Genomic DNA, 27,480 nt, shown 5'->3' with positions numbered 1-27,480 from the left:
TCTGGATCAGAAAAATGGTCTATCTAGACTAAAGCGATAGATACAATCTGGTGTCCTGCCTCCTGCCACTCTGCATCAGATCAGTGGGCCATCTATTCTGGTCTCCCACTTCCTGCCATACCAGATGAGATGATTAGTCCATTTAGTCTGGTAACCTGGAATAGCAGGGTGCAGCTGAGACTCAGATACATATACACAGCAATTAAACAACGGCAGCTGGCCCAGATCAGCTGACTCGGGCTTGTGGGGCTCAGGCTGTGGGGCCGTAAAATTGCTGTATAGATGTTAGGGCTTGGACTGGAGCCCAAGCCCCATCCTTGGCTCCAGCCCAAGCCTGAATCTGTCTACACAGCAATTTTTAGCCCCACAAGCCTAAGTCAGCTGACCCACACCAGCCTTGGCTGTGCCATGGGTCTTTTAGTCATTGTAGACATACCCTGGTCCTCCTAGGCCAGTATGCCATCTCCTGCCACATGGGGATCTCACTGTTCAGCATCTTGCCTCCTAATTGGTCTACACCTGATGCTTCAGAAAAGTAGTCAAACCCCCAGGATGCTCTGAGTCCATTTCTTCCTGATCCCTATTGTGATCAGCTGATTCCTTAAAGCATCAGAGTAGATTAGCCAATTCTCTATTGTGTCATATATTTTGAATAGTGGCACTGTTAATATATGTGTAACGCATTTACTCAAACAAATATGACCAATGTATGAAGAGAATTTTTTGTCTCTTTTAGGCACAGACTAGCAGACTGGAGATTCTTTTACCTTCTAAACCTCAACTTCTTTCCGGCTGGGGTTGGTTCTCCCATACTCCAGAGCAAATGGAGTGCACTCCCTGGTGTTATTTTAAATCTCATTCACTCCGACACTGAGCTTCCAATCTGGAAAGCTGCCTAATAGCCAAGGAATGAGGAGCCCAATATTTGCTAATTTTAACTCTTTCTACTCCAGGAAGAATTGAAATGAAATCTCTATCCAGGGACACTCTATAGCTCTCAACGCAATGAAATGGGAATTTAGACTGGACATGACAGCTGGCACACAGAGCTCTGGAGTCTTCCAGGGGGCAACTCTCTCATAAATAGACCACAACCATGGGGGGAGGGTGTACATTTACAGGGTCAACATGGAATACCTTCACTGGGTTGGGAGGCAGAAGGTCCAGAACCAGAAGACAACAAACAGCCAATCCAATTTCAGCTGATTAGTTACTGGTTACAGTTGTAGTCTAAAAGGGTATAGGCGCTTTACTGGGTGGATTCCAAGTTCCATTATTTCTATCACAGTTTGAATACAGGTTACCAAAATCTGGAATGTAATTAGTTTTCCTGCATATACTTCATGTGTGTGTTGTCTGCACATTTGTGTAACTTAGTTCCTATTCCTGCAACTGATAGCGTATGGCTGGACTGCTGCATCCACACAAAGCCCCATGCAAGTCAACGGGGTTCTGCCTGTGAGCAGCAACGTGCCTGCAGGCTAACCAACTGGAGGCTCGGAGCTAATAAATAATAATAAAAATGAGCGTGGAAGTGAGCAGATTCATGCTGCTGGAACCTGCCCATGCAACGCCATTGAAGGCAATGGGGTTGGGTGGGTGTAAATGTAGGGCAGAACTCTCCTGAGTCCCAGTCCAGTGCTCTATCTGCTAGGTCACGCTACCTCCCCGTGTAAGATCCAAAATGCTAAAGGAAAGGGCTTCCTAGAGAGTATTCATTCAAAAATGAACAAATGCATCACGTTGCCTAAGCCTTTCACAGTGACAGGTCTTTGTGCGAGGACGTTTATGGTACGAGCATGTGCGCTTGCGTGCCTGGTCTGTCTACGCGTGTGTACAGTAGCTAATGTGCCACATAATGGAAAATACAGTGCATGCTTATTTTTCTTCATCTGTCATAATTTCTCCTGTGAGTAAGTTAAAGATAGGAACTGGAGCCTTTAATTGGTCACAGAAAGATCATATCGTCCTGTGAAGCTTAAATTAGACACTGGAACATGCGCTCAGGTTGTGGAGAGGGAATGTTAACTGGGTGCTGATGCTCCCCTGGTAGCCTGGGGAGAAGGGTATTGAGGCAGCATGGCAGGGAGATCACACTGACCAGAAATCATTTAATGGCACAGTAAATACTGAAGGGCTCAGGCAGAATTGCTAGCTCCCTGCCCCTTGGCAGCAGCAAACAGATAGCCTACAGGGTATATCGACTCTGCAATCAGAGGTGTGACTGTACAGCATGTGTAGACATACCCAAGCTAGCTCTGATCTAGCTAGCTCCAATAGTAATGGCAAGGAGGCTACGGCGGCACAGCCAGCAGCTTCGGCTGTACTAACCCCCATGGGACCCTGATCAGGTACTTGAATGGCTCCCCCTCTTGTTTGTTTGTTTCATCTGCCTGTTGAGCACAGCAACAGAGCATGGCACTTGTTGTCTTAGGCCTGGTCTACATGTAGCCACGATGCTCAGGGCAATGACAAATCCACACCCCTGAGTGCCATAGTTAAACCAGCTAAGCCCTGGTGTAGACATGGCTAGGCCAAAGGAAGAATGCTTCTGCCGACTTAGCTACCACTGCTCAGGGAGGTAGATTAACTGCAACAATGGGAAAAGCCCTTCCGTGGCTGTAGGAAGTGCTACAGGGGCATAGTACTATGGCTGTACCACTGTAGCTTCCATAGCGTAGACGTGGCCTTACACTAGGTTATAAACCCTCAGGGGCAGCCTGTCTCCGCTGGGTGTTTGTGCAGCACCAGCACCATGGGGGCTGCCAGCACTACTGACATACACATCATGAATAAACCAGTCCCATGGATACTAGTGGGGGCTTCTCTGTCTTTTACTCGCCCAGCGGCTCAACGCTCCACAGCATGCAGCTGTTGGAGCCCCTTTAGCATCCATGGTACTGGTGTGACAGCACACAGCTACGTCACTGCAGCTGTGCTGCTGGAGATGCTTCCCACAGCGATGGAAGGGGTGTCTCCATCACTGTCGTTAATCCACCCCTCCAAGAGGTGGTAGCTCGGTCGATGGAAGAATTCCATCTACGCTAGCAGCATCTTCACTAGGGCTAGGTTGACCTAGCTATGTTGCTCAGTCATGTGAACTTTGCCCTAGGCCTAGCTGGACCTAAATCTTAAGTGTAGACCTGGCTTATGTTGTCCTCCATACTGTACCTATTGTTCTCCTCTCTATTCCCTGCTTCCTGGACCCAGCCTCCCGGGGAGGATTGCTGTGCACCATATAGACAACTTGCCACCCGCACTGTTTCCCCAGATGCCACAGTGGTGGGCATCTCTCCCCAAATCCCAGAACTTTTCCATGAGCAAACATCCCATCATCCCCCTTGCAGCCCACATGCCAAGTTCATGGAGGTTGGAGATACAGACACTGTAATAAACCGGTGCATGTTGTCAGAGTCACCAGCCTCCCCTCGCTGGAAAAGGCTGCACCTGGTCAAGTGTTTACTGGTTGCCTCTGCTCTGGAGCCATAGCTTTAGCTGGAGGCCTGGTTGGAAGAGTCAGAGGTTGCGAGTTCCAGCCTCGGCCCTGCACTCATTTAGTTAGCTGCCAGTCATGTGTGGGGCGATTGATGATTAAAGCCCAGCCTCCCAGCTCCACGCATAGGCTGCTGCCATGGAAACACGAGTGCCTGCTCACTTACACAGAGATAAGCAAAGGGCCTCCGTGGCCTCAGCTTCCTTTGCCTGGACTTAGAGGACTTCCAAGCAGCCTGGGGAAATGCTCTAGTCTAGTCCAAAGCTGTTGCCATTCATTTTCCATCACATGTCAGTTTCACTTGGCCAGAAACAAGGCTTTCACTATCAAATGACAGCCGTTTTTGTTCTTCTTGCCATCTGCATGTTTGTGTATTTCCCTTCCCAAAGAAATTAGCAGGCTGGGCCCCCGCCAGGCTGAGCACTTAGTAAACATCTTCACATCCGTCTGGACAGCTTTGCCATTTCTTTATGGATCCACAGACATAGGCCCAGTTCTGAGGCTTGTCATACAAGTTCTAGCTGCCATCTCTATTACTTCTACAGACAGAGGAGGGCAGCATGAACCTGTGCTCCCAAATCCAAACAGCCACCTAGGCATGCAGAAATGAGAAGGTTGCAGGCACATCAGCAGATCTCTGGGGGGCTTGTGTCAGCAGTCTGATCTGGTCTAGGGAACCAGAGCACAGGTGACCACATGCTCTGTGGCATGGGGGACACGGAAGCAGGGAGGGAAACGCTGGCCCCATTGAAGTCAATGGGAGTTTTGCCACCGACTTCAGCATGGCCAGGGTTTCACACAGAGACTGGAGCAGCTCTCTCCAGAGCCATTGTCTGTCTGCCTGGGTCTGAGCATGGCTCCAGCATGCCTATTCCAAGGGGGAATGAATCCATGCCAACTATGCCTAGGAAGTGCTGTCACTCTCTCATCTACGAGCAGCATGCCCCATGCTCTGACTGGCACTTTGACACACAGAGGGCACCAAACTCTCCTTCTCTCCCTTCAGGGCATTTGCCATCACATTCCATGGCGTATTTTCGTGTTTTAAAAATATACTACTTGCAATCAATCAAGTCCCACCTCACCCTTGGAATCATCCTCCAGCTCGAATGGAATCTGGCAAAACTTGTCTTGCTAACACAGGGCCATGCAGCATTCTCTGCGTAGGGCACCCCACTCCTGCGTCCCACCCTGACCTGCACAGCTGCTTTTGATCTTAATAGCTGCTTCAGGTTAGTACAGCATCAGCATGGGACTATCTGAAGCCCATTAAGATGTTTGGGCTAAAAACAGTTTGTGTCAAGGCCTTGTGGGCACATCCATTGCATAAGGACGGGGCACTGTCCTGTGGTCAGAGCACAGCACTGGGAGTCAGGAATTGGATTCCCAGCTCTGCCTCTGACACGACTGTGCGATCTTGAGCAAAGCCACCCCAGGGAGTTAAGCGCATAACTCCCATTGGATTTGATTGGGATTTGGGCAGGCAGCTCACTGAAGTGCTTTGAAAACCCCAACTTTGGCCTCTTTGCTCCTGTTTCATGATCTGCAAAATGGGGATAATGAGATCCAGCTGACAGGGGAAAGAGGCTACGGGCAATCAGGTTGCAGTGAGCTGAGGGGGAACAGAAACACGCAGTGTTATTGTGCTCTTCAAGGGGACTATTTCGATTATTATAGCTACTCTGCCTTGGCAAACTGCAGCTTGGTTTAGGGTTGTCTGGTAAACAGACTTGAGTTAGCACATACACAGACATCTGCCTAAAGCAAACAGCAGCTCAGAAAAATACAAGAGAATTTGGCAGCACTTTTTGTGAAATAAATGTGTATTTAATTGGGATTTATTAGCATGGTTTTGCAATAGCAATTGATTATCAAAAACAAATTCTTTATGGGGGTTTAGCAACTATGCGGGAGATTAATGTCACTTCCAGAGCTAATCCTCTGCAAATACATTTTTTTCCCCAGTAGTCAGCTATTAACATGTCATCCTCATTATCTCATTAAAGGCACACAGCACCTCTGACAACTGTTTAAAAAAATATATTATTGGCCTTAAAACATCACTAAACAATCATGAGTCAAGCTGTGCCATCAAATATATACCCACAGTGCATAACTGGGCCAGATCCTCGGCTGGTATAAATTTAGCTCCATTGACACCACCAATTCACACTAACTGAGGATCTGGTCCACTGACTTTAATGTGAGTAGTGTGTGTGTATCCAGCTACAGAATATAGCCCTCTGTACATGCTGTTCTGTGGCTGCTGATCAATTAAGCTTTTCTCATTCGTGTCCTGCCTGGATTCATTCATTGATGTCACAATCAGAGACTGGATCTGACGGTAAAGGTTGGCTCTGGCTATCAACTTTCCCAAAGAGTCAAGGCTGGTTAGATCCTAGGTTTTGCTTCAGGCCTAATGCAGAGTTTATGACATCACAACTCCTTGTGCGTGATGGATCGTGATATCATCAGTGGCAGATGATGACCTGGCTGCCTAGGTCGGGTTAGATAGGAAAGGGATGTTCTGATGGAGATTCCTTGATGAGTCAACACACTTAGTGCTGAGGGAGAGGAAAGGCAGGAGAAGGCTGCAAGAGTGAAAAGGGGTTTCAGAAGGTGTTATATGGCTTTAAATGAGCATCTGCCAGCATGTGGCTGTGGCCTGTTAAGTCTACAGAGACAGCTTTCACTGCTGTAGTTACTTTATGTTGCTCAAATACCATTTGCTCATTAAAAACATATTTATTGCAGATTAACCACCACAATGGGCAGAGGGCAGCAAAGCCTTGCTATGAAATTAAACGCGTGGCACGGATGCCAGGTCCTTCCCCAGTCCCACTGCATCAAGGTGTTGCTACAACATCCATCTGGGCTGGGCTGTGGTGGGGCTGCCATGGGACCTAGGCACTATACCCCCCTTTCATTTAAAGACTGCAGTTGAGCTGGCCGTGAGGTGAGGGGCCGGAGCCACACAGGGTATCGAGAGGCATTACAGGTGCAGGGTGCTCTGGAGTAAGAGGACAAACAATGCAGGAGCTTTAGAAATCTGGCTTCACTTGTCACCCTCCAGGGCCGTCTCCATCGTGTCTGTGATCTGAGCAGCGGCTGTCCCAGAGATAAACCTGTTTGCTCCACTGAGTCGGTGAGATCTTGCCTCTCTTCCCTGTCCCAGCCCCGTCCCTTCTGCCTCTTCCAACCTGCACAGCAAGCACATGGCCCTGGAGTGGAGCATCCCAGGGACAACACGCACTGCGAGCTGCAGCAGAATCGCCATGGCAACCCCTAGATGCAGCTGGGGTGAACAAAGCTGACAGGATAAGAAAGGGAAACAGCTCCTCACCCAAAGACCTGGAGTAAAAGTCAGAGGCAGGCACACGAAGCCAGGTTGAGATGGGACCTCATGTAACACATGCCTCTCTCTAGTTTCCAAAGCCTTCCGAACAATCCCAGCTGCCTCTCTGATCCTCACCTTGGTATGACCTTCAGGGAGGGGACTTGGCTGTGAGCAGCTCATGAGGATGCCATAGTTTCAATTTACTTTTAAAATTACTTAGTCTATGAAATCTTTGCATCATGGACTGTCTTGTTCTGTTTGTACAGTGCCTAGCACCGGGGGAAGGGGGCGGGGTGTGTCCTGGTCCATGATGGGGTCCTAGATGCGACAGCAATATAAATAATCACTAACCAACAGTGTGGTAGAAGATGACAGAAATATCTTAGGCCAGGTCTTAGAGCCTGAGACAGTGCTGGGAAGCTCCCTTGAGAAGCTCCCTGTGCATTACCATGAGGATGCTCCTGGATAACTAGGAGTTTCTGGTGTGAGGCGAGAACACCATGCCCATGTATCTAAAGCCCTTAAGATCTCTCTACAGGCAGACCAACGAAGAAGAGGCACAAAGAAGAAGTTGGGTGCTCTTAGCTGTGTGCCACAGACTAATTTGCAGCTCTCTCTAGAGAGAGGATTGAATCAAACCTTAATCTACCCTGCCCCCATAGGTTCAGATCTAAATTGGTCCAGCACCCCAATAACAGGATGAACCAAAATCTCAGATCCAAATACCCCTGAATTATGGCAAAATTTGGATGCAGCAGCTTTGCATTCAATGCCCATTGCTATTTGAGCTGGGCCTGGCTGTTTGACCTGTTGGTTCCCAAAGCAGTGCAGGGCTGACTGCATGCCCTGCTGCAGGGGACGGCCCTGGCTGCTGTACATGCTGGCAAGCTGTGTGCAATGCTCACAGTGAAAACCCCCAAGTCATACAAAGCTTGAGGAGTTTCAGGTATGGGGACACAAGCCGTGTACCAGCCAGGTTTGCTGGAAGGTTCAGTGGAGACCAACGTTGGGCCCATCTGGAATCTTGCTTGCCAGTACTGTGCAGGGGCGTGATGGGAATGGCCTTGGGATTTGGCTATGGTTTCACTGTGTGGCTTGGGGGTTATTCGAACCATAAATCTGAAGTGCAAGTGAGTTCCAGGGATGCACTCAGAAAAATGTTGGCACAAGCCCCTGTGAAGCAAACGTAGCACAGCTTTTCCTTTTCCAAAAGGAATGCTGCCCCCGCCCCTTCCTCCCTGAAGATTATAAATGGAGTGAAAGGCAAAGAGAATTAAAGACAGAGGTTAGGGATAGGGCTGGAAACAGTAGCTACAACGTCTCTTCACTGGAATGGAAAGTAACAGCCCACTTGGCCATTTATTTTAACGAAGTACGTCCCACAGGGGAAGTTCCCCTTGTGCTGAGTTGTCCTTGCAGTAGCTGAATGCTAAAACAGGAAAACAGCCTCTTGTCCTGAGCGAGACAGCAACTGCCTAGCTAGCGAAGCCTCCAGCCCTGCTGCATGTCTGCAGCTGAGGGAATCACAATTCAGAAGGCAGAGCATGGTCAGGGGCTGGTTGCTGGGAGAAAGCCCAGGAGAGCCCTCGGAGTAGTCGAGCATCAGCGCTGAAGAACTGTGTGGGAAAGGGCTGCTGAGTGAAATCTCTCAGCCATTTTAATGAACAAAAATGGGAGAGGAGAGAGAAAGTGTCAATAGCAAGAGTCATTAGTGTGCATTCCTGATTACCAGCCTGGGAATGGTCAGGAGCGATAGGTGACAGAGCACAAGGAGAACATCTGCAAGGGAACTGGGCACTCCTGTAACTCACAAGTGGGCCAGGCTGCCACAAGGAGTTAGCGCATTTAGCCTCTCCTACTGGAGGCCTGGGTTCAAATCCTGCACAGCTCAGGCGGTGTTGTCTAGGTAGTTAGCGCAGGGCACCGGGAGTCAGGAGTCTTGGGCTCCATTCCCAGCCCTGCCACTGTTTCGCTGTGTGGTCTTGGGCAAATCCATCCATCTAGTTACTTATATGGTCCTCAGCACTGTAGTATCTGAGCGTCCCACAACCATCAGTCAAGTGACTGACCCCAGGGGCATGCAGGACTCAAACCCAGGTCTCCTGAGGCCCAGCCCACTGTACAAATACACAAAACCTTCTTTCTACTTTGCTTCCTTCTCTGCCCCTCAGTCCCCTGGGGAGACCGATACCTGCCCTTCTTTGCAGAGCCCTTAAGTGATATATTTATTCTAGTCATTTCCTCACAAGCAGAATGAATTTGGTGCCCTTAGCCTCATCTGCATCTATCCACACCACACTGTTCAGAGTGATTGGCAGGCAGGGCTGATAGGCTGGATGAATTGAGGTGCATTGACAGAGAGGGGCGGGTATCCCAGGTCCAGAATGGCTAGGAGTGCTGCATGTCAGAGGAGTGTTGATGGAGTAGGGTGGGGACCACAGTACAGCACATCAGAATTCAGGTGCATTGACAAAGCAGGGTGGGGATTCCCAGACTTAGAATGACTAGGAGGGTAGCTGGGTGGGTGTACACTGACAGAGTGGGGTGGCAAGGGCAGTGGGCTGGGGGTGCACTGGCAGAGCAGGGTGGGAACATTAGCGGAATGGGGAGCACTGGCAGATGGGGGTGGTGAGGGCAACGGGATAGGGGTGCACTCACCACGCTGCATGAGGGAATCTCGCACAGCACTTGCCTTCTTTATTCACCACAATTTAAAAGCAACCACTTAGACTCCTTTCAACCGGGACAGAAATAAAAGGAGAAGAAAAAGCACTTGGATCATGTCGGGTGTTGCGACACAACCTGGGAAAAGCAAACAGCAGAGCCTGCCTAGCACAGCGAACTCCCACCGAGTTTATGCAGGGTTTTCAGGCAAAGATGTAATTCTCTCTCCCCTTCCTTCCCATACTTGCTCTCTCTTAGGCAGAAGCCCAACTTCAAAAGGAGAGGGGTTGTCAGTGTGGGAAGCAGCAAGCAGACAGACCGTTCTGTCTCTTGTTAAATGCCCTCCATGCCTTTCATCAGCATTGGGGGGGAGGGGGAGGAGGAATATTAACTGATTGTGCCCTTGGGTGGAATGCCAAGTACTGGGGCCAAGTTCTACTGTCACGCAGCAGCAGCCTCGTGCTCCTGACTGTGGGGACCAGCGACAGAGCTATGTGAAATACAGGGGTTTTATCCCCCCCCATGCAGAATCAGCCCCCCCCATCTTGCTGGAATATATGTATAATAAATCCATCTGTGTACATTAAGCACTGGAGATCCTCTTAACACTCCCGCTCTCTGCGCTGGAGTCGGAATTAAGCCCAGGCTCAGAGTACAGTAGGTACGAGAATAGAGGCAGTCTCCGATAACAAATCCATTCATGTGGCTAAACTAGGCCGCTCTGAGGTCAGAGCTCCCTCCCCCACCCACCCGACACAATCCACTGAGGAGCATTCTTCCACTGTGGAAGTGACATTCCATCTGCCGGGGATTCTGGGAGCACAGTCTTCCATCCCCTCATTAGCAGCAATTAACGTGTGGTCAGCAGGCCAGGCCAAGTTGGCCATTTCCAAAGAACAAGTCCCTTTTCAAGGAATAGAATGGGGAAAATATCAGTCCGTGGTTTGTTGTTGTTAGTTTTGGTTTAAATTGGATTTGCAGGATGTAAAATGATTTCATTAATCATACTCTCTAGTGCCACCTAATCAACTATGGTGCAGGGTGAGAACACCCAGTGCAGAATTCTGGGGAAACGGCATTAACCAAGGTTGGTTAACCATTTCTTGTGTTAGCTTTCTAAACATATAGTCGATTTTCTGATGTATACAGGGGAAACCACTGGCTGGAGATTGCATTTACTTTATCCTTGTAAAGGCAGCAGCATCACACAGGGTAAGGCAGAGAAACTCTGGCTCAGCATATTGTGGGGATCATGGGCAGGGCTCTCCCTTCACCTTGTTGCCTTAGCAAAGCAATGCTATCTCTCTGCCCAATGGCACTGCTTCCTACCCATGGACAACGTGAGCTAAACAAATGAAAACAGATCCAAGAGACGTGCTTTCCTGAGTAAGAGAGCAGAAGAAGTCAGGAGAAATGGGTGAAACAAGGAAAGGAGGGAAGAAAATGAGGAAGGGCTGTGTTGCACGCCTGAAATACGACCAGTGCAATTTACCCTTAATAGTGGATATTGGTTCAGTGTTCCTCTTGGCCCTAGCTTTATTAATGATCAAGGCCTTGAGCAAAAGCTGGAGCTGTTAACCCAACTTCTCTCTCCAAATCCTTCTCCCAGGCCAATGGGGGCTGCAGGAAGGGCAGCCAGTACATCCCTCGGCCCACGCCACTTCCCACGGCCCTCATTGGCCTGGGATGGCGAACCACAGCCAGTGGAAGCTGCAATCAGCCGAACCTGCAGATGCTGCAGGTAAACAAACCAGCCCGGCCCACGAGCAGCTTTCCCTGGTGGGCCGCAGGTTGCCGATCCCTGAGCTAGATGCAGGTAGTAATGGACTCTACTCCCTTTACAAGGGTATAGAGGGTAATGGAAAGGGAGCATGCTCTTTGGCAAAGAGCTCAATAGAAAAGACCTCAGGCACACTCCAAGCTAGCTCTGGTTTGTTCTCAGACCCCAGCCCAAGCTGTCAGCTGTCAGAGCATACTGGGAAATGGTATGCAAATGAACACCATCCTTTTAGAAGAGAGGCTAATACATGCATTATTCCTGACACCTGTGTTTTACTGAAGTCGGTTGGGTAACATTAGCTCTTTTCCAGTTCAGCCTCCATGTCTCCCAATTATTTGGGAAACTGATGCGGAAAGAAATACAAAGCGAGCCAAAGACAGCGTGGGAACAATGACCTGCACTTGACAGGCTGGCAAGTTTGACAGAGGAATCCTGTTAGCAATGACCTCTCTGCTGTTCCCAGCATTGGGAAGAGGATGAAAGTGCTTCCCAACAACCTGTACAGAACGTGGCTCGGCCAGCCTGGCTTCTGGCAGGCAGCTCTGCAAAGTTTTAATTGTTGGTGGCTCAAGCAGGGACCTGGGAAGGATGAATTTGGAAAACACACCAATACAGACCCCTACCACTACAACACATTGTGCTATATAGCAGCCTTGCCAAATCCTTCTCACCTAGGAGGAGCACAAATTTTTGAACTGGGCAAATGTAATATCTTCCCATTTTTCATTATCAACCTTGGCACAAGGCTGGCAAGTGGATTTTGTGCCAGGGCTGGTAAGTTCCCAGGATAATTTTGGAGGCCTGCTGTGGTCTATGTATTTCTTCTAATGGTTCATAAAATACACAGTAGCCAGCATCAAAATCACGTAATTGGGTGGTGCTATAAATGTGTGTTAACAGTCATTAGCTCTGGCACCTGCACCTGCTGCAATGCGGGCTGACACAGAGCTCTTGGCAGAAGTCACCCAAGATCCCTGCCTCTCCTCCCCATAAACTCGCATGGTAATTCACACATGTCCCTACTGCACTGCATGGAAGTGTGAAATATCACACAGATTAAAAAAAAACAACAACAAAAAAAACTTGACAAGTGTTTCAGTGGTGACTTCATCATATTTCAAATATAGAGAGGGGGGCCTGTGGCTTGAAATAGATTGTGGCAATGCCACACCTTGTGTGATACTGTATGACGGGTGCCGCCGTGTTCAGATCTGGATTCCAGCTTACACAGAGTCTGGAGGGGTTGTGACTGGGGAGGTTTGGTTTGGGAGCAGGTTTTAGACGTTTGAAATTAACAAAGAGAAAGGGGAATAAACCAAACCAAACCAAACGAAAATGTAGAACACACAACACAGGCTTGGACTTTCCTAGTTGCCTACAGGACTTGGAGAGTCTCCAAGTCACCTGAGGGATTTGAATGCCCAATTCCCAAAAATCTCAGCCTAAGTCATCTCAGCCATAGCAGGTGTTTGGAGACAGGTGCACTCCGTTATCTTCCACCAGTGAGGGGGAGATTGCCTAAACCACAGATCATCAGGGCAAGGTGGCAAAACTGGCTCTGGAACTTTTCTCTTGGATACCAGGAAGGAATATTCTGTTTAAAAATACACAAGAGAAAGTGGAAATTGCCAGGCAAATGGATAGGAAACTCTCCTCTGTTGGGCTGCAGGACTTTGCTGCTCTGCCATGTTCCTCTGAACATCCACGTGAGGCTGTTACGTGGAGGAGCGCACAGAGCAGTTGACAAAACCCCCAGAACAGCTGAGTCCTGCAGCTCTGCCAATGCAAACTGGCAGAAAGTGGAAACCCAACAGCCCCTAAACTGCAAAGAATTACTGCACAAGACCCAGATTCTATATGGGTCACTTTGTGGATGTTTTTGCTGTTAGCCCTTATTCTTCCTGTAAGAGCAGCTGAGTTCCATGTGGGAACGGTCACGTCTGTGGAGGGGTTGCTTCCCCCTGCACCTGTGTGCTGAGAACTTGCCTCATCAGCTCACCGGTAAGTATATGGAGTCAGAGAGGGGTCTCCATCCTGGGATTTGTGGGTGAGAAATGAAAACCGTTTATCTCACACTAGCCTAATGATTTCCCCTGCAGCTCAGGGAGTGACAATCGCAGAGGGCACCAGGGGAAGCAAGACCAAGCAAGGCTCAGATATTTTTAAAATGACAACTTGTCTCGCAGGAGCAGTGAGAGTACTTTTAACAGAAGCTGTTTGGGCTGGTGGTGACCTGACGCCTCTCCTGAGCAATGTCAGCTAGCCCATATCAGAGCCAGACTTTTGATAGGGTCCCAGTCACCCAGGGGCACATGGCTCAGCAGCACTATGTGACAGCATTCCCCCAGTGTAATCACTCAAATGCCTTTCCCTGAAGTCTTTCCATTACCCCCCAGCCCAGTTTCCTCTTCTTTCCTTATTAGGGATCCACCCACCCACCCCTTTCTTTTACCACTATTGGCTATTTGAAAAATGCCATAAAAGCTTTTGAGTGGTAACATCCTCAGGGATCTGGGGTTTGGTATATATAGCCCAGCACAAACAGACCTCACTATATACCTAATCGTATAGGCAGGTCACCTGCCTGTTATAGCGAGTTCATTTACAGGGAGAGGTGGGACTCGGCTTGCCATTCAAGCCATTCCCCATAGCATCTTTGCTGGAGTTCATACATCTTACCTGGTCCTTACAGGGATTCACAGTAGCTGCTTATCTGTGGCCAGTTGTTTGCACACACCCCTGGGCCAGACTGAAGAGCTGACCAGTCCCAAGCTGCAATCTCCCTCTCATCATCCCTCCCCAGAGCACATGACGGGTCTTGGCAACGTACGCAAGTCACATGCAATAGGCGAGGGTGTGATGTCTGGAAGCAGAGTCCCCATAAACACGGGCTATTTGATGAGACCACTAGAAACAGTCCAAAAATCTTGTCCTGTTAATCTACAGAGCCAAGGAAGGAAGGAACAAAGGAAGCCGGCAGCACTTAGCTTTGGGTCTAGTTTCCACAGAATACATTCTGCACCTAAGCGAAGGCAACAGCTCTGTCTGTCATGACAGACAGTTAGTTAATTTCAAAGAGAAAGGGGAATAAACCAAACCAAACGAAAATGCAGAACACACAACACAGGCTTGGACTTTCCTAGCTGCCTACAGGATCTGGAGAGTCTCCAAGTCACCTGAGGGATTTGAATGCCCAATTCCCAAAAATCTCAGCCTAAGTCATCTCAGCCATAGCAGCTGTTTGGAGACAGGTGCACTCCGTTATCTTCCACCAGTGAGGGAGAGATTGCCTAAACCACAGATCATGTCATGGTCCCAGTAAATCCTTTGGTTAGCCACTTGCTGGTCTTTGGGGTGTAACACACAAGTGCGCCCATGCTGCAGAGACATTCTATCAGGCTTCACTGAGAAGTTATGTTGCATTTGTTATGTCTACACTCCATAACCTATGCAATGGTCTGTATTGCCACAGGGACACAACTCAAGGGGTGGACAAGGAGGTTGTCCTACTACATTGAACAAACTCCTATCTCCTCCATGAACAAAGCAAAGACCTCCAGAAGCTCCTGCCAATAGAATGGAGATGCCCTGGGTTTTTTTTTTGTTTTTTTTTTAACTGGACCACTAGTCTAGGGATACCATCTGTGGGAGGAACAGAACTTTAGGAAGGTCTGAGTTCAAGGATGCCGTACTAAGGCTGAGTGAAGATAGCCCAATGCATATAATGAAAGAGAAGAGTCAGATTTCTTCGGATGAAGCATGGATTCTGAGTGTCATTGAGGAATGAGTATTTTGAACAGCTTATGGCTAAAGCCGACCAAAACAAACTGGAGATAGGAGGAGACGGACCTTGAAGGCATCTCACCAGCTTCAGAGAAATCACCACTCCCTGTTTCTCACTCTTTCCTCAAACTGTTATTCCAAAGTAAACTGGCCATCTTCCCAATAATAAAGCTACTCAATGACTGACCAGGAAAAGGATCCAGCAGGACAACTGAAGTGCATGACAAAGCAACCTCTGTGCCTGGATTGCACGGGCCCCTCCAGATAATAACCTTCTAGGCCATTGATTGGTTAAAGCTAGTGAACGTTGATAAATCTTTGTTACGGTGGCAGAAGGCTCCCTGTTGCAATCCATCTGTCTCCCTTTGCCAGCTATGTGTTTGCAAGCTGACCTAGCCACAGGAAGGCTGCCTCAGATGTTGCTGCTGGTTGGGATTACACCATGCATAATCTGATAGATGTCCTGCAGCGTGCTAATGTGATGACACAGTGTCACTGTCAGGATGTGCAGGAGTTCTTTTGCCACCTATCACATTATCAAAAGCTGGGCGAGTCTGGAAGCCAGCTCACTGTTCTAGAAGAGCCCCAGCCAGATCACATCACTTTCAGAGGACACTTTGGTGACCTGAATATTTATAGCATGTAAGATACTAAAAAGAACTCATCTCACCTTGCCCTACCTTCTTCATTCTCTAAGGACACTAAGGCTGATAGCTAGTAATGAAATATGAAAGGACAACCCTACACTCCCTCCCGCTCCCAAAGTGGAGATACTAGAAGGAGAGAAAGAGGCGCAGTCTGGAATTCTAGGGGTGTTGTCATATTGTTAGAGACTGAAGAGGGGGAGAGAGGCCATATAGAATCCATGGGAGACACTAAGGAAGCCTGCGCTCTTTCCCACTCGAGGGGCTGCTTTGATACGAGGAGAGAGAAAATATAGAGCAGACAACAGCTGCCGTGAGGGGAGGGAGAGATTACACTGTTACCTGGAGCACTGCCTGGCAGAGAGTTCCTGTGGCAGAAGCAGTGTTGAGAGCAGTTGGAGTCTAACTGTTTATTATTATTATTATTTTAAAAAAAAACAAAAAAGTGAGGGTGATTAGCTATTGGAACAAACTAGAAATAGAAGTGGTGGATTCCCATCTCCTGAGGTCTTCAAATCAAGACAGGATGCTCTTCACCAACTATAATGCAGGGGTAACTGTCCTTAAGATTGATGGCCTGTGTTATGAAGGAAGTTAGGCTAAATGATCAAATGGTCCCTTCTGTCTTTAAACTCTGTAAATCTATGAGCTCAGTGATCCTCCCGTGAAAGAACTGCAGTGTGATGGTCTAAGCCCAGACAAGAGACCTCCTCTCCAACTAAACTACACACCAGGTCTGTCCCCCTGGACATGATCTGAATGCAGGAGGCTTTGGGATGACAAATGCTTCCTGTTCTGTATATGAGGTGGCTGCTAGGTCTTCCAGCCATCTTCTCACTGCACCAGGCAGAAAGATTCAAGCCCCCAACAGCAGCGGGGAGCAGGCGCAGGACTCAGAGACATGCTCTTCTGCTTTTGGGGAAGGAGAGGATTAATTGGTCAGAGACTCACCTAGGGGAGGCGGGGGGGAAAAACAGTGACCCAGAGCAGCCCAGCTCTAGAGAATACCAAACAGCTTTTCACTAAAGCTCGGTCACATCACCCAGTGGCTCAATGGAGGCTCAGCAGCTGCTGAAGAACAGCTCCGTCTGCCCACAGAATTCTTCCGCAGGATCGCCTCCTGATCACAGCGCCCTGGGGGAGAGCAGTGCGTCAGACGTTCCCTTCTAACAGGCTTTACCTGGGGGCTCCAACGGATCAGGACATACTCTGAGAGTCTGGTAAGAACAGAGATGGGCGATTGGTTCTTCTTTTTGGCAAACAGTAAATTCACTGAAAAAGGCATTTTGACGTGTTTCAGCTGGAACGCCCCCCCGCCCCCATACAAACATTTCCAAAATGTCAAAGGGAACTTTTATAAAAAGGTCAAACCGGAATGACGTTTCCTCAAGGAAAGTGTGACTCAATCTGCCATTTCATTTCACAGTGTGGTTTCGAGTCAACATTTGAAACATTTAGTTCCAACTCAAAGTGACAATTTTTCTTCAGTTGTTTGTTTCGTCAAGAAAATGCAACTGTGTTTTTTCAACTGATTTTTTTTGGTTTGGGGGTCTTTTCCAAGCACTTGGTCAAAAGGGAGTGACTGAGCTCCATCAGTGAAATAGGCTGAATGACGGTGCCTGCTGGTGACTCGCCATTTAGCATCTCTCCGTCTATACCCTAACACGAGGCCTCTGCTCGAGCCATTTCCCCCACTCTCCCAGGCAGTGCCGCTGGAACCATGCTGCAGCCAATCTCAGCTCTCCACACTCTTACCTCATCATTCCTTGGTTAAGCTCTGAATAATGCAGGATGACGACGACAATCTGCTTATTACTTCGTGGCCCACCGCAGAGACAAGGAAAAACTACTAGCCCTTCAGAAATATTCCATCGTTAGCCACAGTGATGGCTACTTAGGCTGGGCGATTATTATGGTGGGGATGTACACTCTCTCATTTAGAATAGACTGGGGCACTGAGAACAGACGGGTGGCTCATGATCCACCCACCTGTTTGGAAGGCAGAGTTCTAATCACATGGGGAAGGGGGAAATGAAATCGCGTCCTTAGCAAACTTGCCCTCCCCACCCTAACCTTTGCTCTAGGCATATGACGAAGCCTGCATTGCAATGCTTCTCTTGCAATCAGAGTTGGACAAGCACCTCCTAACTGACAGGTAACTGGCTGGAAACAAGTGTCGTGATCCCCTTCCCATCCTCCTCTTGCCCTCCTGGTTAAAAGTTTCAGTATAGGAAAGTCCTTGACCAGGGCTTGAAACTCAGTCCCACTCCTCCTCCCAGCCTGTACCCTCCCCTCTTCTCAGAATCCATATTTCACTGCAAACAGCTGCGTCCAGGAGATTCCAGCAGTGAAAACTGACATGTGCCAACAAGTGCCTCTGAACAAAGAAGAAGCCACCAACCCCAATTGGTTCCTAAACCTCTTTGAACATCCTCCCAGCCCTGAAGTCTGTCCTGAGACCCTAGATCAAAAGGGCCAAAAGGTTTCCTAGCCCTACCCCAAGTGAAGGAGTCAGAAGAACTGCAAACGCACATAGTAGGAGTGATGCACAGGGCACCGCTAATGTGCTTTTCCCAGTCAGGGATTCTGCCAGCATGTTTATAATGGTGCGTTCTTTGGTACAGAGTTCAGAGGACCATACTCTCTGGAAAAGCTTGCCCTGGGTCTTGTCCAGTGTAAGCTCTTCATGGCAGGATGTGTGTGTGTAAGTTAGATAAAGGGGGCTCTCCAATGATAACGGTCCAAACTAAAGCTCTTTCTCAGGCAAGTCTCCCACTTGCCTAAGTAAGGACAACAGGATGTAGCCTAGTAATAATAAGGCTGGCCTGGCAGCCCATTGCCCCTCGGCAGCACTTCATGGAGCCCGATTTCTTGTCCTGGGCTGAGAAATTAGCAGGGAACCACAGAGCTCTATAGGGTGATTCAAAAGCCTTCCACAGCATCTAATTTCCTATGCAATAGGAAATAATAGCTTCTAATAGCTTCTAATAGACTCTAATAGCTTCTTAGAGTCACTACTGCAGAATTCTATTCATTTAATCCCTATTATCTCTGGTGGGCCTGCTCCAGAAAGTCCTGGATTCATTTCTATAAGGGCCCATATTCAGTTCTACTGTGGGACTTTTCCATACGAGCCCATAGGATGTCCTGTCCAGTTCTCCCCAACCAAAAGAATGGGCCTGGCCAAGTGAGAGAAGGGTAAAATAGGGATAACAGAAAGATGAGGGCAGTTTATGGCTCAGAGGGGAGCCGAGGTGGATGGAGGAGAGGGAAAGGACACACCAGACAAAGCAACAGCTACAGTTAGCTCTTGTTCATTTCCAATCATATGTCCTGCCTCTTCTTGTCACTTCCCAACCCATGACAAATGGCAGGATGGATGCTACTGAGAAAGCTTTTAAGCGAGCAAGACCAGTCAGGGAAAATGCCTGCATGAACTAGGCCCTGTCAAACACCCGAAACACCAGCAAGTGTAATGGCCTCCAGTGCCTGAGGTCCCAGAGAAGTTTGATTAGTTCTGTACTGTTATTCTTCAGATAACCCTTCTCCAGAGAGCAATGTGCAGGCAGTGGGGCTGTGTATCACAGCCCTTACAAGCTTTCCAAAATTTCCAGAGATTTATGGTGCAACAGTGAACACAAAAGGCAGAGAGGGTGGTAGCAGATAGGCTAGCTTTTGTTCACCATGTCATCATCGCTGTAAGAAGCAAATGTTTCCAGCAGTGAAACATTTTGCTGCAGCATCCGCCGCCCTGGCCATGCCTTCAACTTGCCCGGGAGCGGCTCGCACACTGCCTGGGTGGGAATGGGTTCACAGCGGCCAGAATTCCAGCAGGACATGGGGCTGGCAATGTCACTCTCTGCACCTGTTTATGTAGCAATCCCTCCCACCCCCCCCATCTTGCCTTGTTCACTGCCCTGCCAGCAGCACTCTCCCCTTCTCTCGTGAGGTGCTGCAACGCTCTCAATAGAGAGGTGCTGATTTAGTTAGTCTAAAAATACCTAATTAGAAGTTCCAAGCACTTCATTAGGGGTCCGTCATGATAGGACTGCAGGCTCTAGCAGGAACTTGGTGGGCTTGTTGCCACTCCCTCGCTAGATCAAAATAGCAGGCACCATGCTGCCGACTCATTGATAAGAGGACAGTCTATCATTAGCCCAGCCTGCTGGCATCACAAATATAATTATCTGGCTAAACTGATCTCAGCTCTAGCATTCGCAAACTCGCTATTTATTTTGTGAGATCCTGTCAGGCACTCAGAATAATTCAGTTGCTACAATTGACTTTACCGCTTACTTTTCACGGGCCTTCCTTCAAGGCTGGTGAACATGGCTTACATTTTCCCTGCCCTCTGAGGCGCACCCTGCCATGCAAGATGGAAGGAAGCTCGAGAAGAGCAGTGAAACCTGACGGGACGGAAATTTGCACTTGACCACGAGGGTAGACAGTAGCTGACTGGGATCAAAATCCCCTGGGCTGGCACCATGTGCAAAAAATTAATAAAGACACCTCTTTTGGAATGTGCACTAGCAGGAGCTAGAGTGCTGCTTGTTGCCAGGGAGATTGTGAGGAAGGAATCTAGGCTGCGTATTAACTAATGGGAGATAGAGGTGGGCGGAGGCTTTGGTGACACTACAGACTATGTCTACGTTTGAGCTGGGAGGTGCGATTCCCAGCTCACATGGATGTACCCATGCTAGCTCTGCTCAAACCAGTGCCCAAAGACAGCAGTGTGGCTGGGTAGCACAAGGCAGCTGCCCAGCCTTCCCTCCCCCCGCCCCGATACACACGCGGGCAGCCCAAGCTGCCACCTTGTGCTGCCGCACTTACCTCGTTATTTGTAGGTGCTAGCTGGAGCGGAGCTAGGGCGGGTGCATCCGTGGGAGCTGGGAATCACTCCTCCCGGCTCCAGTGTAGACTGCCCGTAGTTTCAATACCCCTACACCATGGAACTCATTGCTGGAAGGTCTCTGGATGCTAGACACCAGAGGTAGTTCTTTACTTCCAAGGCCTAGATAGATCTGCCTACATCTCTGCTCTCCCATTGCTACGGTCACCTCTTGCTGCCTGGACTGTAGCAATGGCAAAGCAGAGCAGAGATGTAGGCACTCAAGCTGCTCTCCTTAATGCCCTCTTTTGCAGCTTTCCCCCAGGCCACCCCTCTCTTGCAATTTCCTCTCTCCTGGTGCATCACTAGATCTCCTGCACATTCATCCACCTGGTCAACGGACTTTGAAAGACTGTCCCTATGGCACCTGAGGTTTCCTGAGATGCTGCCTTGTGTGACAGAACTAAGTCCTGGTGGGTTTGGGGAAGAAGGGACAGCAATTTTGTTCCTCTGGATTAGCTTGGCTCAGAGGCAGAACCTGGGTGTCAGTGAGGTTCCCGACTCTTAACTATTCTTTCTCAGTGTGGCTGGCTGAGGCAAAAAAGGAGGTTGAAGGATTTGCTCAAGGTCATGCCGAGAGTCAGTGGCTCAGCCTGCATAGACCCTCCTAGATCTTTACTCTGACCCCTAAACCACACAGAGTTCCGTATTTGATGCGATCCAGGTTCAGAGCAGGACAAGCTGGGTTCAATACGCACTAATGGACGTTAGCTTGGGTTTAATCTCCTCTAGGAGGATTTTCACTTGGGTCTTTGATCAAAATAGAGAAAGGCCACAATGATGCTTTGTCATGAATTAACTGCTCAAGTCAGAGCAGCCACAGGTGGAACAAACACTCATATTAGGAAGCCGTGGCTTGACACTGCAATGTTTTCATCTCCATGTCATATGATGCTGAGTTCTCTCACCACCAGAGTGCCACCACTCACTGGGCTGAAATACATTTGAGGCTCAGTAACCAGGGTACAGAGATGGTTGGGGACTGAGCTGAAGACACCTTCACTGCTGTTTAGTTGTGAACCCCAGAAAGGATTGAAGGTGTGTTTCCCATTGGTGCTACTGCATTCAACTGCAAGGGTCAAACCCTGGTTCCACTCAAGTCAGTAATAGAACTCACAATGATCTCCCTGGGACCAGGATCTGTTCTCTTGGCCTGAAAGGCAAGCTGTAAGAATTTCAGCTCAAGTGTATTCTACCTGGAATGGCCAAGGTGCTACTGGCTTTGGAGACCAAGCCCACACCACAGACCTGAGACACTGAAAGCTGCCTGAGATTTTCAAAGCTGCCTAAGGGATTTAGACACATGTGCCATTAATTTCAATGGGAATGGGGTGTCTAAACCCCCTGGACAGTTGGGCAATATTAGACTTAGGGCCTTCAGTCAGCAGAAAGACGAGGCCTTTCCAGCATGGCTGCACACAGGAACGGGTGGTTGTCTTCTCCTGCTAACATCCCTCCACCCACATTGTCCTGGGAGCAAGCATAGCCTGTCTGTAAACTAGGAACGCATTTATGGCCAGTAACCTGTAGAGATTTTGGAAGCTGCACAGAGCAAGCCCTTTTTGGCAACAGTTTGCATCAAGCGATCCAGCTTCGATAGAAGTGCTCAGAGGCATTGATGTTCCTATTTATAACCCTATGAATCCATTTGTAACCAATTAGTGGTGCTGGCTGGAGCAAGAGGTATAAATAGCTGAACAAATGTAAATATTAACACCGCAGTCTTTGATCCAGCCCTCTGAACTGTCACTGTGTGTCCTGTGAATCCAGCCCACTTAGGAAAGAACAAAGACCCTTTCCCCACATTACAGCAATCTCTGACCTTCTCTCTCTGCCCTTCAGCGTCAGGACACATTTGTAACTGAGCTCTGGGTCCTTCATATCAGGGCAGCTTTTCCATGCCGGGCTGTTTCCCCTTGGAGGTGGGAATGGGGAGGCAGAGAAGTGTGTACAGTGCCTCTAAAATCAGGTTCTATTTCAAGCAAAACTCCTCCATCCCCACCCCTGTCACTGACTGGCACTTCAAGAAGGCTGTGTACAATTCCATGCGGTTTGTGCACCTGTGTGGCCGAGGTCAGACGAATGGACGGAGCACGGAATATCCCATGCTGAACTCTCTGGAGACCCCCACAACAGGATGAGTTAAGGAGAGTGCAGCTGTCCTCAGCTCTGAATTTCCTGCCTCTTGGTGGTTTCAGGCAGGATCTTAATGTTATCAGAATGCACGGTTTAGAAATGAAGGAAGGAGTCGTAGGAAATCATGGGCCACTTCCTGAGTGGGTGTAAATTGCTGTAGTTTCACTTAAGTCAATGGAGCAATGCTGATTTTCACCAGCTGAGGTTCTGGCCCCAGGTGTTTGGACGGCATGAGTGATCTATTATTATTTGTATTCTCTGTAGCACCTAAGAGCCCATCATGGACCAGGCCCCACCGTGCTAGGTGCTGTACAAACACAGAACAAAGACAGTCCCTACCCAAACAGTTTCCAATCTAAGACAATAGATAGATACCAACAGCCAGGGGAGTACAAGGAAAGGTGAGACAATTTGGTCAGCATGGTAGGCAGTGGTCTGAGCACACCAGCAACGTGACCGTTGTCCAGTTTTTTGTAGGCCTCCTGGCAAAGGAGAGTTCTGAGGACAGTTTTAAAGGAGCACAATGAGTTAGAGATATTTCAGTGTCCTGCCTCATCAGAGACACCCCATTTGGCTCCAGATCCTGCTCCGATTCCCTCAGCTAGGAGTGCGCTGCACCGCCCTGTGCAAGACTTCGGTTCCCTGCCCATGCACGGCTCTGGGAGTGACCCAGCTCTGACTCCAAATCCTGGCTCTTCCCTTCAGGCCAACAGGCACTGGAAACTCTTTGGGGGTGCTTCTATCTGATCAGATTGCATACCCATTTCCCGCACTGGGGCAGCTGCTCGGAGCGGGGTGCCAAGGACGTGCCTGAACCCAACACTAACACGTACACCACTGAGAATACTGGTGCTGGAAAATGTATGCAAAAAGCTGCAGTGTCCCTGGAGCCAGCACACTCAACCGCTGGGAGAGACTCCCCTCCTATCACTCATCTCTCCAGTTAACAAGTGGCACCGGGAGTCTCTAAATGGACAGCCTCTCCTGAATGGAGTCCCTTCCAGTGCTCTTGGCCAGAAGAGCTGTGGGTCACAACGAGATGGCATCTTAAGGACTAAGCTGAGAAGGGAGGGAAGACACCAGGACCAGGTTCCTGTTTCTCCCCTGCAGCATTGCGGAAATTTGATGGAATCTCAAGTGCCTGGCACAGCCTAGCAGGGGCCTGATCCTGGTGGGGGCCCCTCGGTGCTACCATAAGAAGCAGCAGCACTATGGCAATGGATGCACTAAATAGATAGCCAAGTAGAACTCCCTTTTGTGCCCAGTTCGGGCTCAGAATCCTTTGGTGAGGATAGAAATGAATTACATTTCCAGGCTTTCATTAACCATAATAATTATATCACATTAACAGCCATATAATAACACCACCACATAAGCCCCTTTCATCCAATGATCACAAAGCACTTTACAAAGAGAGTCATTATCCCAGCTTCACCCTTCAAATGGGGAAGTTGACGCATGGCAGGATGATGTGCCCAAGGTCGCGCAGAAGGTCAGTGGCAGAATCAGGAATACTCCTGGGCTCCTGAGTCCTGGTCCCCTGCTCTAGTCACTTGATCATGCGGCCTCTCATATGGCACATTTCTCTCACCCACAAGCGAGGGGCTAATTCTGCTATTTGGGTTTGACTGGCCCCTCTGCACGTGTGGAAGCTTAGTGTTGCAACTGGATCATTAAGAAACACTGGTTCCACAAACAGTGATTATCAGCACCCAAGCTGGTGGCTAAAAGCTGGAAGCAAATAACCAGGAGGAATTGTTATGCATTTGTCAACATTCTTTTGAGGGCAAAATCCCTTCCCAGTCTCTCCCGCTTGAATCCAGCTCCTTTGTATTCTCAGCTGATCACCCTAATCCCTGAAATCCAGCAAGCGAAGAAGTACAATCCCGATCCCTCCAGGCCATTTATTCATCAGCCGTGGAGTTTATCAACTAGCAAGACACAGAGGGTGGGTTCATCCACCTGGTGTCTGAGGAAGGATTTGATCTCTATTGTCTCCTCTGTGAGCATCTCCCTAAACACCCGCCCAATAACATGTAGGCAGCCCATGTTCCAGGTGTGGCTCCCGCAGAGAGCACCTGGAAAGTTTACTTGTCTATGACACAGTCCAACAAATCTGGGATCACCTGTTCTGTCGGCTGGAGCTTGCCAAAGAATTTTTCCTCGCACTTTGCCTTGAAGCTACTCCACCCCCATGGTGTTGAGAAACCCAGGACTGGCAGGCCCAGGACTGTGATGGTGCATAGAAGTCACTGGGCTGCCGTTCTTGGTCAGTGGGAGTTCAGTTCTTCACGCACATAACCTTTAGAACTAAAAAGCAACCTGGGGGAGACCAGCGTTACCATAGGAGACCAACTCTCAGATGGTATTTTGCATTGATTGATTTGGGTACTGTCTGATTTGGGTACATTTTTAAGGATATGGGCCAAAGTTCTGCTAACAAGCTAGATAATAACAACAATAAAAGAGAAGAGAAATAGATAACTTGCAAGCACCAATTAATCCATCCCTCAAGACTCTAAAATCTAAGTTGCAAAATAGGGAGCCATCCAGACTGGCAGTAAATGCCTGTACTGATCTCATGCAGCACATTAGCTAGCTGTGCTCTGCTTATTTAGCAATTCATACGTAGCGTGTGTCTGTCTCTCCCACACATACAATAGATACCCACTAACCTGGATAAGGGAGGGGACATCATTCCTGGATCTCTCTTCATTCTGATCAAACTCTGCCCACCTATCAGATCATGTCTATTTATACAAAGGTGGTGGTACAAGCGATTCTCTTGCACATCAGTGTGTGTGTGTGTGTGTGTGTGTGATTGCACAGATCCTTCAAACCATGTTGCGCGTTGACACTATATTCCATGCACTGCTGTCCAAAAAGTCTTTAAAGGAGGTGGACATGGGGCTTGAGCAATTAGTCATAACAAAGAAAGCCTAAGAAAATAATTCCTTGTCGTGAAGCAAAAAGGGGGGAAAAAACCCCAACCCATTGGGCTAGTCCACCCTGATGTGACATTTTCCTTCCTCTTCCTCTCAGCCAGACCCCATGCAAAATAAGCCCCTGTTCCCATAGCAAAGGAAGAGCTGTACTTACTGCTAGTGCTCATGCTGCTGATCCTGCTCTGTCCTTCTCATTCAGCAAAGCTGCTCTTTCAATCCTCTTTCTTTTTTACGGGTCCGGGTTTTCCCCCTTTTCTTCCTAGGAAAAATATTTCCGTGCGATTGCCATCTAATTCATGCCCAGGTGTCTCCTTGCGTCCCACGCTATTAGCTCCCCAGGCTCCTGCCTTTGCTCTTAATTTTGAGCAGGCAGATAATAAAGTCAGGGGTGGGGACAAAAAGAAGCAGGGAGCCTGAGAATAAACCAGGGCAGGGTGTTCCTCCGCCTCTCTCTCCTCCCAGCACCCGATCCGCCGTGCGAAGCCGCACACAGAGGCGGCTGACTGACTCCTGCTCAGGGCTGAGTTCTATGGAGGGTGCTGTCATGCACTGCAGACCAATTCCCGCTACAGCGCTTCTTATAGCTCAAGGGGGGGGGGGGGGTGGACCACAGAAAGGGGAGGGGGGCCTGCACAGAGCTTGCTCATCGGAAGAAGCTGCTCACCCCAGTTGTCACATAGCTATTGAATGGAGCCGCGGGGAACCCCACCTAGCGCTCCCCTCCTCTGGGGCAAGTTGGTCAGCAGAAGGCTCGTTCCAGAGGAGTTCCGCTCAGGCGGGGCTGGGCTTGAGACAGAGCATTTGTGATGAGAAGGAAGAGAGGAGGGAGAGAGAAACTGAGCTACTCTGGGCAGGGTTTGCTTGGCTTGAGCCAGCTGGTGGCGAAGGGGCTGTTCGGGCTGCCCTCTGCTGGCTGAAATGCGCCGGCGCTTGTTGCATGCGATGATGTTTGCAAAGTGAAGGAAACAGGCAAGCAAGCAGGTGTATCCATTTGCAATATTGCAAATTCCTTCCCACCCCCCTCCCTCCCCCTCACTCCTCCGATGGGTTCTCCAACTTTCACCTTTCCCTATCATCACGGTCCCGACCATATTTACAGCCAGGGAGGGCTGCCTGGGAGACCCTCCAAGTTTCTTCTTCAGTCAGTTTGGCAGAATAGGATTTGCATTTGTTTACAATTTCCAGGGAGAATATCAGTGTTTATTTTTAAGCATTTTTTCCCCATTTTGATTGATTTACATCGTCATCGTTGTGCAAACTGATGGGCTTTCGGCATTTTTTTCTTTTGATCCGTTTAATTTTTCACAGAGTGGGAAATTATGGGGAGTCAGACGTGGCTTATTTAATAACAGGAGACGATTTCAAAACATTCAAGCTTTATAATTGTTAAAAAACAAATTGTCAACACTACATATCAAACTATACAATGTAAGTGTCCCTAAATCAGACTCTAAGTTCTCAAGCAGCATTTTTCTTACTTTGCCCATTTCAGTTATAATTGCTGGAAATATTTTTTCCTGGGTTTGGTGTGTGTAGGGCGAAATCGAGCTTTACTGACATTTACCGATAAAAATCGAATCCTTCCAAGCCTAAACTTAAGTGGCCAAAGGAGTCACTACTGGCCCTCTTCATCCGTACCTGAGCATCCGACCTTTAGCTCCTGTATCTCCCACCTGTCATTCCGTAGGAAGGAGGCTCCTCCATTTTGGCGCCTATAAAAACACCTGGTATTCTCTCTCTTGCACCATAGTAAGTGATCCATCCCAGAAATGCTGCTTAGTGAACTGAGGCTATAGAAAATACTATTTTA

At 48.8% G+C, this 27,480-nt stretch overlaps 1 protein-coding gene across 1 annotated transcript in view; it reads right to left on the bottom strand.

Annotated features, from left to right (window-relative positions):
• The window catches only part of ABLIM3 (actin binding LIM protein family member 3), a 112,039-nt gene extending 85,818 nt beyond the window's left edge, over positions 1 to 26,221 (bottom strand). Inside the window, exon 1 of the mRNA XM_084635725.1 lies at positions 25,825 to 26,221. Coding sequence (XP_084491851.1) covers positions 25,825 to 25,837 — 13 coding nt within the window. The 5' untranslated portion in view covers positions 25,838 to 26,221. The remainder of the gene's footprint in view (positions 1 to 25,824) is intronic.
• Between the last annotated feature and the right edge of the window lie 1,259 nt (positions 26,222 to 27,480).

This window comes from Lepidochelys olivacea (genome assembly GCF_965140295.1).
Source record: "Lepidochelys olivacea isolate rLepOli2 genome assembly, chromosome: 8".
Lineage (NCBI taxonomy): Eukaryota > Metazoa > Chordata > Testudines > Cheloniidae > Lepidochelys > Lepidochelys olivacea.
This window is presented reverse-complemented; position numbering and strand designations above follow the sequence as displayed.